Here is a 12,463-nt window from a genome sequence, read left to right as displayed (position 1 = left end):
CATGCAGATCAAATTCTTCAATTAAATCAAGAGCATACTTTTTCTGCGAGACAAAGAAACCAGATGAAGATCTGCTTATTTCCAATCCCAAGAAGTAGTGCACATTGCCCAAGTCTTTCATGTTGAACACATTAGAGAGCATAAGTTTCAGCTGATTGATTTCTTCAATGTTGTTTCCAGCTAGCAGCAAATCATCAACATACACTAGCACAAGAGTTACTGTAGAGGACTTGGTGAGAGTAAACAGACTATAATCAGACAAGGACTGAACAAAATTAAGTTTCACAAGAGTAGATGACAGCTTCTCAAACCAGTTCCTAGGTGCTTGACGTAGCCCGTATAGGGACTTCTTTAACTTACACACCATACCCGTTTGCTCTGCAGAAACCTCCCTCTGGTTGAGTATAATTCGACTCCCAAGTCCACAGTAGCCTTTAGGAAATTTCATATAAACTGTTTCATACAGTTCCCCATGCAAGAAAGCGTTTGTAATATCCATTTGAAGAACATGCCAATTTTGTAAAGCTGCAACAACAAGCAGTGCACGAACTGTTGTCATCTTGGCAACCGGAGCGAAGGTATGCTCATAATCAACCCCATACGTTTGGCGACAACCTAAAATGACCAATCGTGCTTTGTAACGGTCAATAGTGCCTTCTGGAGTGAATTTTGTCTTGTAAAGCCACTTACATCCAATTGTCTTTTTTCCAGGAGGCAATGATGTTATATCCCATGTTTCATTAGTTTCCAAAGCTGTCAGCTCAAGATTCATGGCATCTACCCAATTTTTGTTTTGCACAGCATATTTAAAACTAACAGGGTCTTGATGTGTGGTTAAAGATGCAAGGAAACAGTTGAAATGAGGGGAGACAGATTGCTCAGTGATGGTCACAAGATTGGCTGAAGGGTTTGGGAATGGTTTAGTGACATAGGATTCCATCCAAACTGGGTTTTTGTGCAGTCTATTGGATCGTCTAGGCTGAACTGGTGGATTTGATGAGTCTGCAATATCAGACTCAGGTGCATGTGTTTCGCTCTCAGTTAAAGGTGATTGTGATGAATGCACAGGTGTTGACTCATTTATTGTATCATTGTGATTATTTTCAGACAACAGATCATCACTCCAGTCACAATCAAGGTAGGTATTTTGAGGCATGTCAGTTGGCAAAGGTAACATGTATGGTGTAGGTGTTGTCACATTCAGGGGATAAACATTTTCATTAAAAACCACATCTCGAGACACAAACATTTGCATAGTTTTCAAATCCAGCAGACGGTATCCCTTTTGGGTTGGTGGGTATCCAACAAAGACACAGGGAACTCCTTTGGGTGAAAATTTATCAGGAGTATGCATGGGATTCACAGAGAAAGCCAAACATCCAAAGCACTTTAACAAAGTATAGTTAACAGGCTCATTATATAACAATTCATAGGGACATTTATTAGCAAGAACTGAAGTGGGTAACCTGTTTATTATATAGGCTGCAGTGAGCACTGCTTCTCCCCAATAAGATAATTTGAGCCCTGACTGGAACATAAGTGCACGAGCTACTTCAAGAATGTGTCGATGTTTGCGCTCCACGCGAGCATTTTGTTGAGGCCTATATACGCAAGACGCCTGATGAACAATGCCTTGCTCCTGAAAAAATTTTCTGCAGGCAACATCATCAAATTCTTTAGCATTGTCTGATCTCACAATTCGAATGACACCTCCAAATTGTTTTTGAGCAAATGATTGAAACAGCTTCATGGAGTGCAAATACTCAGATTTGTGTTGAAGCAAGTAAATCCAAGTCATTCTGGAGTGATCGTCAACGATTGTCAGGAAAAACTTGAATTTGTTTCTCGTGCACACTCTATACGGACCCCATATATCAGTATGAATAAGTTCAAAGGGCTGTGTTGCATGTGATTCACTAATAGGAAATAGTAACTTTGTGAACTTTGCCATTGGACAAGTTACACACACTCTATCCGAGACATGAACACAGTGTTTTACACAATCAATAAACTTTAATTTGGACACAGGAGCATGGCCTAGCCTGTTATGCCAAAGATTGTATTCATCTGTAGGAGATGACTTTATGACAGCAAAAGATTATTGACCTCTAGCTGTAGGCACTGTTGCAGATGTTGACAGATGATAAAGTCCTTTAGACACCACTCCTTTACCCTTTACTTCATGAGTTTGACTATCCACAATAGTGCATTCTGTAGGTGAGAAGACTGCATAGCATCCATTGTCTCTAGACAATTTATGTATAGACAATAAATTGTGAGAGAATACTGGCACATACAACACATTTAGTAACTTCAAGCCATTTTCCAACTTCACATCTCCAAGGTGAGTGACTTTTGTTGTGGCACCTGTAGGAAGGTTCACTGTCATATTTTCCACGGCTACCTTCACATTATGTAGCAGCTTAAAATTTGCAGTCATATGATCCGTTGCCCCCGTATCAACAATCCAACTTCCAGATTTTGTTTGAACATTGTTACATGTAATCATTCCTGAAAAAGGGCTCTCTGTCAAGGAGTCTTCACCATATTGCTGAGCAGGAAGGAGATGAAGGAGTTGTTGAAGTTGTTGTGGAGAGAAGGTGATGGTCTGCTGAGAAGACTCAGGTTCTGTAAAACCAACAGAAACATTTGCTGCAGACGGGCCTTTCTGTGGCACAGAGGAACGAGGATTGGTCCATTTGGAAGTCGTATGCATCCCAGGTTTGGCAGGAGGCTTAGCAGAAGGACCAGGTTTGTATTTATAGTGCCACTTTGGATATCCGACAACATTCCAGCACTTATCATTGGAATGGCTTCTTCCTCCACAGATTGTGCACTGCATAGGCCTATCAGTAGAGCTCTTTGTGAACATAGCTGACATGTTGTTTTCAAAAGAGAAGGTTGACTTCAAAACCTCTCGTTGAGACTCCTCCTGTTGAATGGCAGCACAGGCCATCTCAACACTAGGAAGAGGTGTTATCATTAGTAATTGACTACGTTGGGGGCTGTACACATCGTCCAACCCATTGAGAAACTGAAACAATTTACCTTCTTCCTTTTGAGTATGTAAGGCTTTCAACAGTCTAGATATGTCATCACTAGTAGTCGTAACAGTAGGCAACAAATTCATAGAGTCTAATTCCTCCCACAAACTACTCAAAGACGTAAAATACTCATTAACAGTAGCACCATTTTGTTTCATGCCATACACTTCTTTACTTATTTTATATTTTCTAGATCCATGAGTCAGTTGAAAACGTTTCTCTAATTGCTTCCATACCTCAGATGCAGAAGTAATAAAGAGTATAGATTGTTTAATAGAGTCACAAACATTATTATGGATCCAAGAAATTACCATACTATTACATGTGTCCCACTGCACAGCTTCAGGTGACTCAGTGGTGCTTCTGACTTCAGTCCCATTCACAAAACCAAGCTTTCTTTTGGAGGACAACTGAATCTCCATAGAACGCTTTCACGAGCGATAGTCTTCAGCTCCTTGAAGTTTGGTGACACTAATCGACATCGGACTATCAGACGGGTGCAGAAATAATGGATTCTGCATATCACTAAACGAGAACTTACTCCCAGAAGCCATTACAGTACAGCTCTTTCAAGAACACTGCAACACAGCAACACAGGGACAAACAGAAGATTATGAGCTTTCAGAAATGAGACACACACAAAGAACCAGACAAACACACTCTATTTATTCACTCTTTACAACACACACTTCATCAGCCGCTCTGATACCATAATACCTTTTCAAAACAATGCTAAATGAAGAAGAAAGAGCACAGAATGATAGAGACACACTTGGTTCAATGACTCATTTTAATTAGATCTGAAAAAGCTGTGATCATTCTCATTATCCCACCTTATATATCCAACAATAGTCCTGAGCCAATACAGAAAAGATTCTACAGGTATAAAGTCAGAAATACCCTCCTAATTATTACAGATAATCAGTCTAGAAAATGGAAATAGCATTGCATAAGGACAAAGCATTGAATAAGGACAAAGTATAACAGCTAGGAGAGGGGACCATATGCTGGACCATATTAGGAACATACATGGCCAAGGCTGCAGATCTAACATTCATCCCTCCAAGCTGCAGATCCTCGAGGAATTTGAATCCAGGGGAATTAGTTAATTGAAATGCAGCGATACTCAGTAACTTATTTAGAACCAGATATGCCCCTTCTAAAACTCATGTTATTAGACTATTTAACCCGACAAATAACAGACTTCTCAAGGTCTTCAGTGAACAAGATTATCTTCCTTGAGTTTTTGTAGCTTCTCAGTGATCTCCTGGTCTACGCGCCACAGTTTTGTATAGTGGTTTATGGTTTCTTTAACCCGTCTTTAAATGCAACAAAATTTTCAATCAAACTACTAATAATATGCGGTCTACAATAGAAGCACTTTTAGGACAAGACGAAAACTTTGAGAACTGATAGATATTTATGATAGAAAAAGACGAAGACCAAGACTTTGAGAATGGATGGACATTAATTTTTAACTTGAGATGTACTTTAAAGATGGAATGCGATTTTAAGAAAATTTACTAATGACATTTTCTCAACTTTCTTAATTTTTTTATTCTAGTAAAATACCTAAATATACTTGTAAAATCATGTGCTTATTTTTGGAGTCTGCTGTTACTCATTGAACACTCATTTCATTAGATTCTATTGTACTGGGTTCGAATCCCGACAATTCGGTCTTTGATCTCTAAATATCCTAGATGGTTTACACGATTGTTCGGAGTTCAAACACCTTAACATATTACTTCATGTCAAACTTTTCAGGATCACAAAAGTTCTTTTTCTTGCTAAACATTTAAATGTTTGTGTACATATAACAGGGGAACTTGATGACCCTGACAAACTTGTTGATGCTCTCTGCCCATTTTCCCCATGGTCTCTTCCATACCTGGAAGTCTGGAACAACTCAAACTAATAAACGCCATGAAATGCTGGCAACAAAAAGGTGATGAACTGATACTTCGTGCTCAGGACATTTCAGGGGGAGAAAATCTATCTACGTGATCCACAATAGAAGCACTTTTGCAACACTAAAAGACAAAGACCAAAATTTTAGGAATTGATGGAGTTTAGGATAGAAAAATATGAAGATCCAGATTTTGAGAATGGATGGACAGTGTTTTAACTAGGGAGCTACTTTGTAAATGGAATGGAATTTTAAGAAAAATGAATTGACATTTTCTCTACCACCTAAAACTTTGTTTATTCTAAGAAAAACTCAAGTCATGAGGAGAAGAAAATAGTATACAATCAGTTGCTTATACTATTTTGTAATTTAAATATCCACCAAATTTTCACTTAAAATTAAAAAAAAAAAGTTTCATAACAAGCAAGCAAATGCTTGAATGTCATTCAATCTGATTAAAATTACTTGTTGTAAGACTTATCTAGGATCTATGCTACCTAATTCCAAAACTTGTTATCATGTTGATGCTTAGGAAACCAAACTCTTTAAAATTCATTCATTTCCATTACAAGTCTTTAATCGAATCCAAATCCAAATTTTACCAAATTACCACTTTTAGCTTTCATATATTTTCTCTTAGGTAGCAAAGTCTGTTTGTTATCGATTTAGAGTAATTAACCACAACTTTAAAAGTGAGTAGTATGCATGGTCAATATCGTATTAATGTAGCATTCATCTTTAGTTTTATTGATTGATTAATTGATCAGTTTGGTTGATTTCAATTTGGTTGATTTCAGTTTGATTAACACAAAATCAAACGAAAACAGTGGCCAAACTAATCTAATGTTTTGCAAGTTTAAGACAAGTACCCAACTTAAGCAACTGTGACCATTAGTTTAGGATGTAATATAACCTTTTCAGTTTTTGATCTAGTCATGGAACCAAGTTTACTTTCTGAGAAAGAATGATGTAAAATTTATAAAATGAATGAATTGAGAGAAAAAAAATAAAGAGAAATAAAAAACTTACAAATAAAAAACTAAAATGAAACAGGATTTACCACAAGTAAAATGGAGCTTTGCCGGTTTGAAACTGATATTCAATATATTTTTTCCTAAAAAATATTCAATACGCTGATATGTGAAATTATATGTGAAGCTATCCACATATGTGTCCTGAATTGATAAGAATGTAAAATAGTAACCACGTGTGTGTCCTATTTGATAACGCGTGTCTTGTACGAGAAAATTGGTTAGAAGATAAAAAATAAATACAATACACGTGTCCTGTTTAACAAGCAAAGATTGTCTCGGGAAATGAAATTGATAAAATAATAAAACATTGTATCAATCTTAAAAAAATATTCTAGCAATTACCTAAGTTTTACTGTTTAAAATGAATTGTTTTTACATTCTCTTTCTTGAGTTTTTTTTCTAAAAAACAAGTGAAAATTAATACAATTTTAATATTTTTTGCAAAACCTTCCTTTCATATGGGGACCAATAGAAAGGTAAATGCGATGATTAATTGAAAAATAAATTTTATATTACCTATATAGGCTTACTACTAAATTATAAAATTTTCAAATTTAAGAACATGATATTATTGAAACTTACAACATTTCACTACAGTTGCCTTCAAAAAAAACATTTCACTGCAATTAAATTCGTCTCCATATTATAAATGGTCCACCTGAAAAGTACACCCACCTTCTAATGGCAAAACAATTTTATTTGGAAATTTTCACATTATTTTATAATTGATTTAAGGAACAATAGAATGATAAAAAGTTGTAAAACTTGGCTTGAAAAACAAGCTGTGCATGCCCTTGTTTTTCTAGTCCCTCTTCTTCTGCCCATTGATTTTGGTATGTTCTGGGCAAATTGCATTTGCCAAATGCGAGATAAACCTAAATCCAAGTGCTACTTTGTCCTTTCAAGTTTCAATTATTTATTCCTCTTCCTTATAATTCATGAAGATATTTAAAAAAAATAAAATCAAAGCAAGTGGTTGTCCGGTAATACCTATATAATTCTATGAGCCATTTTTTTAAACTTTTCATCCACTTTAAATCTTAAAAACCAGATAGTGTGAGCGAGATTTTTACTTTTATTAATACAAAAGATACTCCTATAATTCACAAGTACAGTAAAGTCTCTATAAATTAATGATGTTGGATCGATAAAATTTATTAATTTATCGAGATTATTAAATTATTAAAATTAAATATATATTATCACTATTAAACCCGGATCAAAGAGCTGTATTGAAAATATTAATTGGCTTATTAATTTATCTATTATTACTGGATGTCAATGTAAACCTTGTTTAGGAAAAGCTATTTTTTGCACAACTTGCGAGTCAAAAGTAGTAAACTAATAGTAATAATTAATAATATAGTTAAATCTCGATAAAGTAATAATTTTGTTAAAAAAACATATTTTTTTGAAATATAATAAACACAGTATATTTTACTTCCGATAAAATAATAAACTAAATAAAATGATATTTTTTTATCGGTTCACTATTATTTTAAAGAAGAGTTTTAACCGTATAAGCAAAACGAAAAACAAGCTCTTAGATAACATAGTCAACAAACAAAATTGTAGCATAGAAAACGAGTACGTACGTACATATGCGGGCTCCGGTTAATTTACATATGAAAATATTTGTGGATAATAGTACAAGAAATGAAACAAATTCTTGATGGGACATATTTCAGTTAAACACACAAAACACTGTACATTATATGAAAGTACACGAAATAAAGAATTTCCGATTCCAGTGAATATGTTAGAGATTTTTTTTGGTTATACAACAACGAATTAACTAGAAGAGGGAGGGAAGTTGGCCGGACCGGTCCAGGGTGGTTGATGAAAATCAGAAGAACCATCTTGATATCGGCTTCCTGGTGGTAACATAAAAATATTTTGTTGATCAGAAAATTGTTGATAGTAAGGCAATGAAGGTACTAATGTAGAAGAAGAAGAAGATGAACCAAGTGAATGTGTATGTAATGAAGCAATTGTAGAGGGCATTGAGGCTGGTAACATTTGGTCTAACAAGTATGGTTGATGTTGCATGTGAAAATCCCCACTATTTTGCAACAACTGTGAGTATCTCCAGTAGTCACTGGCAGCACTATCTTGGCCCTGAAATTGTTGTGTTTGATAAAGTTGAGGTGGCTGGGGTGGTGAGGTTACTGAGAAAGGAGTTGCTTGAGGAGCGGAAACCGGTGGAGGAAGTTGAGATGGTCCAACTTCTTCAGGGAAATTGAGTTTGGCTCTGCTACCTCGAAATCTAAGTGCAGCTTCATCATATGCTCTAGCTGCTGCTTCAGCTGTCTGAAATGTACCTAACCAAACTCTTGCAGCTTTGTGCGGATCTCGAATTTCTGCTGCCCATTTTCCCCATGGTCTCTGCCTCACTCCCCTGTATTTTCTTGGTTGTCCGGCTTCTCGAGGTGATTGTGTGGTGGCAACAGTGGTAGTGGTTGTAGCGGCAATACTAGGAGCCTCCTCTGCTACTGCACAGGGGAACAACACATTTACTTAAATCAATATTAGTATATAGCAAAAAGCAATTGTAATAGAAATAAACTAAAGTACATTATATGTGTTGTGCATCTGCACGGCATGTCTATCCTTAAAAAAACACAATGTTTTCAACATTATTGAAGTCTATCCATAATTATAAAACTATTTGCTGTAACAATAATATCTTCTGATGTGGTAGCGACATCGTATATATCTGTCAGTGTCCTAATAATGTATCTGTACAGGTACAAAGTACAAACTATTGGTGTTTTCTAGAGTTTCGGTTCATCTCAATATGAAAAAAAATTAACCATGAAACACCGATTACTGGATTTGAAGTAAAAATCTTTATTGGGAACTCTCAATCTATGGTAATAAGATGCACACAAGGTTTATCGGGTCGGGTTTTGAAAGTGCCTTAAAAAACCTGGACTTTATCAGGCCGGGCTTAAAAAACCCAAGAAAACGGAGTATATTCGTTTCTGAAACATGCTCGAGGCAAGGTTGGAACCAGGATTTTGATTTAGGTGAAATCAGATAATATTTTCGAGGGAATGATCCAATTTACTTCAAAATATTCGAGAAAATGAGGGATTGAAAAGAAACTTGAAGAAAAAAACTTGTAATCAAAGTAAAACTTACCAGGTAGTGCAGGAACAGAGGACTCTGCACTTCTACTATCTCCAAAACCGCCTCTATAATTAGCTAAATGAAATTGTGGCTGTTGTAAAGACTGCATGACACTTGTATCTTCTTCACGTCCTCTTTTTTGGCCTGTCAACGAACCCGAGCTCGAAGACGAATAAGCAGACGATGAGGGCGAGTCACTTCTATAAATCCAGTTACCGCCACTGCTACCACCGCCACCAAACCGCACCATGCTCCCGCTAAACTGATCATGAGGTGTAGTAAAATAACACGGCTCACTAAAATTTCGACTCTGGCCCGAAACAACATGTGTCAACGCAGTCACCATCTCCGACATCTCTCTAGCCTGATTATACGCGTACATAGGCCCCTCAGCCGCCGTTGTCTGAGGTGGTTGTGGTGGGGTTTCTCCGCCGCCTTGATCACCGGATTGTTGTCCTGAACTCGCCACCTTTTTTATTACCGTGCACAAAATAAATGAAGCAACTGACAAACTAAGACCGACTCTAGTAATAAAAATCGGAAATATTAAGACCCTTCTAAAAATCTTGAAAAATAAGAAACTATATAGGGAGCTTGAGAATCTAAAAAGGTATGAAAAAGAACGGAGCCGTCAAGGAAACAGTGATGTTAGATGTTAATTGAACCACCTTTTGTTCATGGGTTCATAAAAATTGCAAAATGAGAAATAAATTAAAGTAAATCTAGGAATAATATAATATATAAAGAAACAACTATTAGATTTGATATTGTCTTGTGAGATTACTATCAAAATGGATGGGGATGACAACAAGTTGACCTTGTTATCTTCATAAAATATGTGTGTAATAAGTATTATACATGATGTTCACACACCATTTTTTTGAATGAAGACTGAATAGAGAGAAGGGAGATGAATCAAAGAGGAGAGAGAGAGAGGAATGTCCAAACCGTACGATAGAGACCGACAAGAGAATGAACGAATTTTAGAGATTATGTTTGAATTGAGTTTGTTTATTTTAAGTTTATATATGCATGTACACGTGCGTACCGACATCACTTATTAATATCATTTTTGGCCTTGTTATGCTTATGCACATCGTTCTTGGTCACCTGATTAATTATTTTAATGTGTTTTCAAAATCCAATTTTTAAGTTTTGATTAATTATTGTATTTTTTTATTAAGTTTAATAAATTGAATATAAAATATTATTTTATGTCTGATTAATATTCTAATTATACAATTACTAGTTTCGATTCTTTATTTTTAGTATTTTAAAATTAGAACACTGGCTATGAATAGTATTGTTTAGAAAAAGCTAAATGGAGTATAAATGATTTACTGAATTTGTATGTTCTTAACTTAATTCCTATGTTTAAAATGTTTTTGAATGTTAAATAACTATTCAATTTTCTTAAGATTTGAATGTATATTTTCTTTACTCCGGCTTATAGTTAGAAATTAAATTTTCTCTTTCTTTTATTTGGGCTAAAAGTAATGCAGCAGAAGTACAAAAATGGGCTTGAATTTGATAATGCTAATTTTCTAAGATGTGTACATTAACACATAATAAGCGTAAATTTATAAGTTTAAGTCATTTTAGTTGATTCATCTATTTAATAATATGGGACCCCCTTCATACAAAAAAATCACCAACCAAAATAATCAAAAATTATAAATTTCCGTATTTACTGTGTGGCTATAGGTACCTGGTAGAAAATACGTTATAACATACTCAACCATATATAGCGACTGGCTGTGCACGTACATCTTGAGGGGACCTTGAGGATAATGACTAGTTGTGAGACTCTTTTAGGCCGGGGTTATTCAAAAGTCAAAGTCAAACTAATGTTAGATTTGCATTGGAAGGATGATGTTGATGAAGTGCTTATTAAAAGTAGTGTATGTATTTTGTATGCATTCATGGCCAAGGTTCCAAGAAGTTGCAACTTAGAAGTACTGGAATTGTCCTTGTCAACATTATGTACTACTACTTGAGATGGTCATCTACTTCTCTTTGTGTTTACTTGACCCTTCTAGACTTGGGACATGAATGTATATAAGATTATTATCAATGTCTAAAAAGATAGTTTGTCACATTTAGAAGACAATATTTCGAACCCAATATAAATTATTACGTTTCCTTGCATCATCAACCTTTGTCGTCGGTTTCTAGTTCTAAACTTTTAATTGTTTGTAAAATTGTACTCTTTGCGAATTCGAAACTAAAGTAAATTATTTTACAATATAGTCCTACATATGTCAATTATTTGATTTTGTAAAATTTTTAAGGCAAAATGAATGTTATTTTCACTTAAATATTTACATTTTTAGAAATATACTAGTGAATTATGCATGAAGTTCAAAGTAAGACGCCAGAACCCGTAAAACATATTTTTATAATCACCAAATGTAACATTTTTATATATGATTGTGGAGTCTCAACTAGACCTGACAAAATAGATCTGGATACGAAAAAACGAATCGAAATTCATGAAATCGAGATCCGATCCGAGAACCGAATCATACAATCCAATAGTTATCCGAAAATCAATTTAAACCGATCCGAAAAATACCCGAACGGAAAATTTAACTGAAAATGAATTGAAATATAAGTTCCGACTATAATTTGGAACCGATAAAAATCGAATAATATATTACCTGAACCAAATATGACCCGAAATAAGTAAAATTTATACTTTAAAATTTTTTATGTTTATGATAACATACTTATTTAATCATATTCTTTTGTAAAAGTATATCATATTATATTAAAAATACTAAATTATATAAAAAAGATATTTTTAAATCTCAAAAATTGAAAAAATAAATAAGTTATGATTCGGAAATATCTGAACCGAATTTAATCTGAACAGAATTTTATCCGATCTTAATCCGAATTTTATCCAATTTTAATTCGAATTACACCCGAACCGAATCACATCCGATCTGATCCGAATGGTCTTCAAATATATCATAATCCGAAATTGATCCGATCCGAAACCGAACCGATTATCCGAATTGCCAGGTCTAGTCTCAACCCTTACCTCCTGACATTTATAAAACCCAGTATCAATCATATTCAAATTCAAAGATATATACCCGACAAAAAAAATAAAAATTCAAAAATATATAATGATAAGATATAAAACAGTTACTGAACCCGAATCTAAATCAAGAAGTCCAGGGCCGTGTAAATCCGTCTCCAGTACGTCAACCTAGGTTCTCAGTTCAAGACCGGTTAGCTCCAGCTCATTGCACCTATGTAACAGCCCGCACTTCCGGACTATTAATTCTAAATCAAAATTAGTACAAAATACAATTTAGTGATCTAAAATTCTATCA

General features: G+C 34.8%; 2 protein-coding genes across 3 annotated transcripts; both read right to left on the bottom strand.

The window, feature by feature from the left end:
* Positions 1–2,098: 2,098 nt before the first annotated feature.
* LOC141674715 (uncharacterized) lies at positions 2,099–3,466 on the bottom strand. The gene has a single exon (XM_074481417.1). It carries the CDS (start codon positions 3,464–3,466, stop codon positions 2,099–2,101), a length of 1,368 nt encoding a protein of 455 aa, XP_074337518.1.
* A 4,178-nt stretch (positions 3,467–7,644) lies between these two features.
* On the bottom strand, positions 7,645–10,094 carry LOC141675294 (ethylene-responsive transcription factor ABR1-like). 2 transcript variants are annotated; one of them, XM_074482012.1, is made up of 3 exons: positions 9,132–10,094; positions 7,952–8,479; positions 7,645–7,861 (listed from the first exon to the last, which is right to left on the bottom strand). In XM_074482012.1, the coding sequence occupies exons 1-3, from the start codon at positions 9,499–9,501 to the stop codon at positions 7,779–7,781; spliced, it is 981 nt and encodes a 326-aa protein (XP_074338113.1). In that variant the 5' UTR covers positions 9,502–10,094; the 3' UTR covers positions 7,645–7,778. The 2 variants fall into 2 exon arrangements, with proteins under 2 accessions (XP_074338113.1, XP_074338112.1); XM_074482011.1 differs by having other exon boundaries at positions 7,645–8,479; positions 9,132–10,092.
* Positions 10,095–12,463: the final 2,369 nt, after the last annotated feature.

This window comes from Apium graveolens, chromosome 7, assembly GCF_009905375.1.
Source record: "Apium graveolens cultivar Ventura chromosome 7, ASM990537v1, whole genome shotgun sequence".
Taxonomy (NCBI): domain Eukaryota; kingdom Viridiplantae; phylum Streptophyta; class Magnoliopsida; order Apiales; family Apiaceae; genus Apium; species Apium graveolens.
Note: the sequence above shows the minus strand (reverse complement) of the source record. Positions and strands in the feature narration are given on the sequence as shown.

Coding starts and splice junctions, on each gene's coding strand:
- LOC141674715 (XM_074481417.1), bottom strand. CDS start 3,466: ATGGAGATTCAGTTGTCCTCCAAAAGAAAGCTTGGTTTTGTGAATGGG.
- LOC141675294 (XM_074482011.1), bottom strand. CDS start 9,501: ATGTACGCGTATAATCAGGCTAGAGAGATGTCGGAGATGGTGACTGCG. Junction 8,480..9,131: donor CTCTGTTCCTGCACTACCTG/GTAAGTTTTACT, acceptor TCCCCTGTGCAG/TAGCAGAGGAGGCTCCTAGT.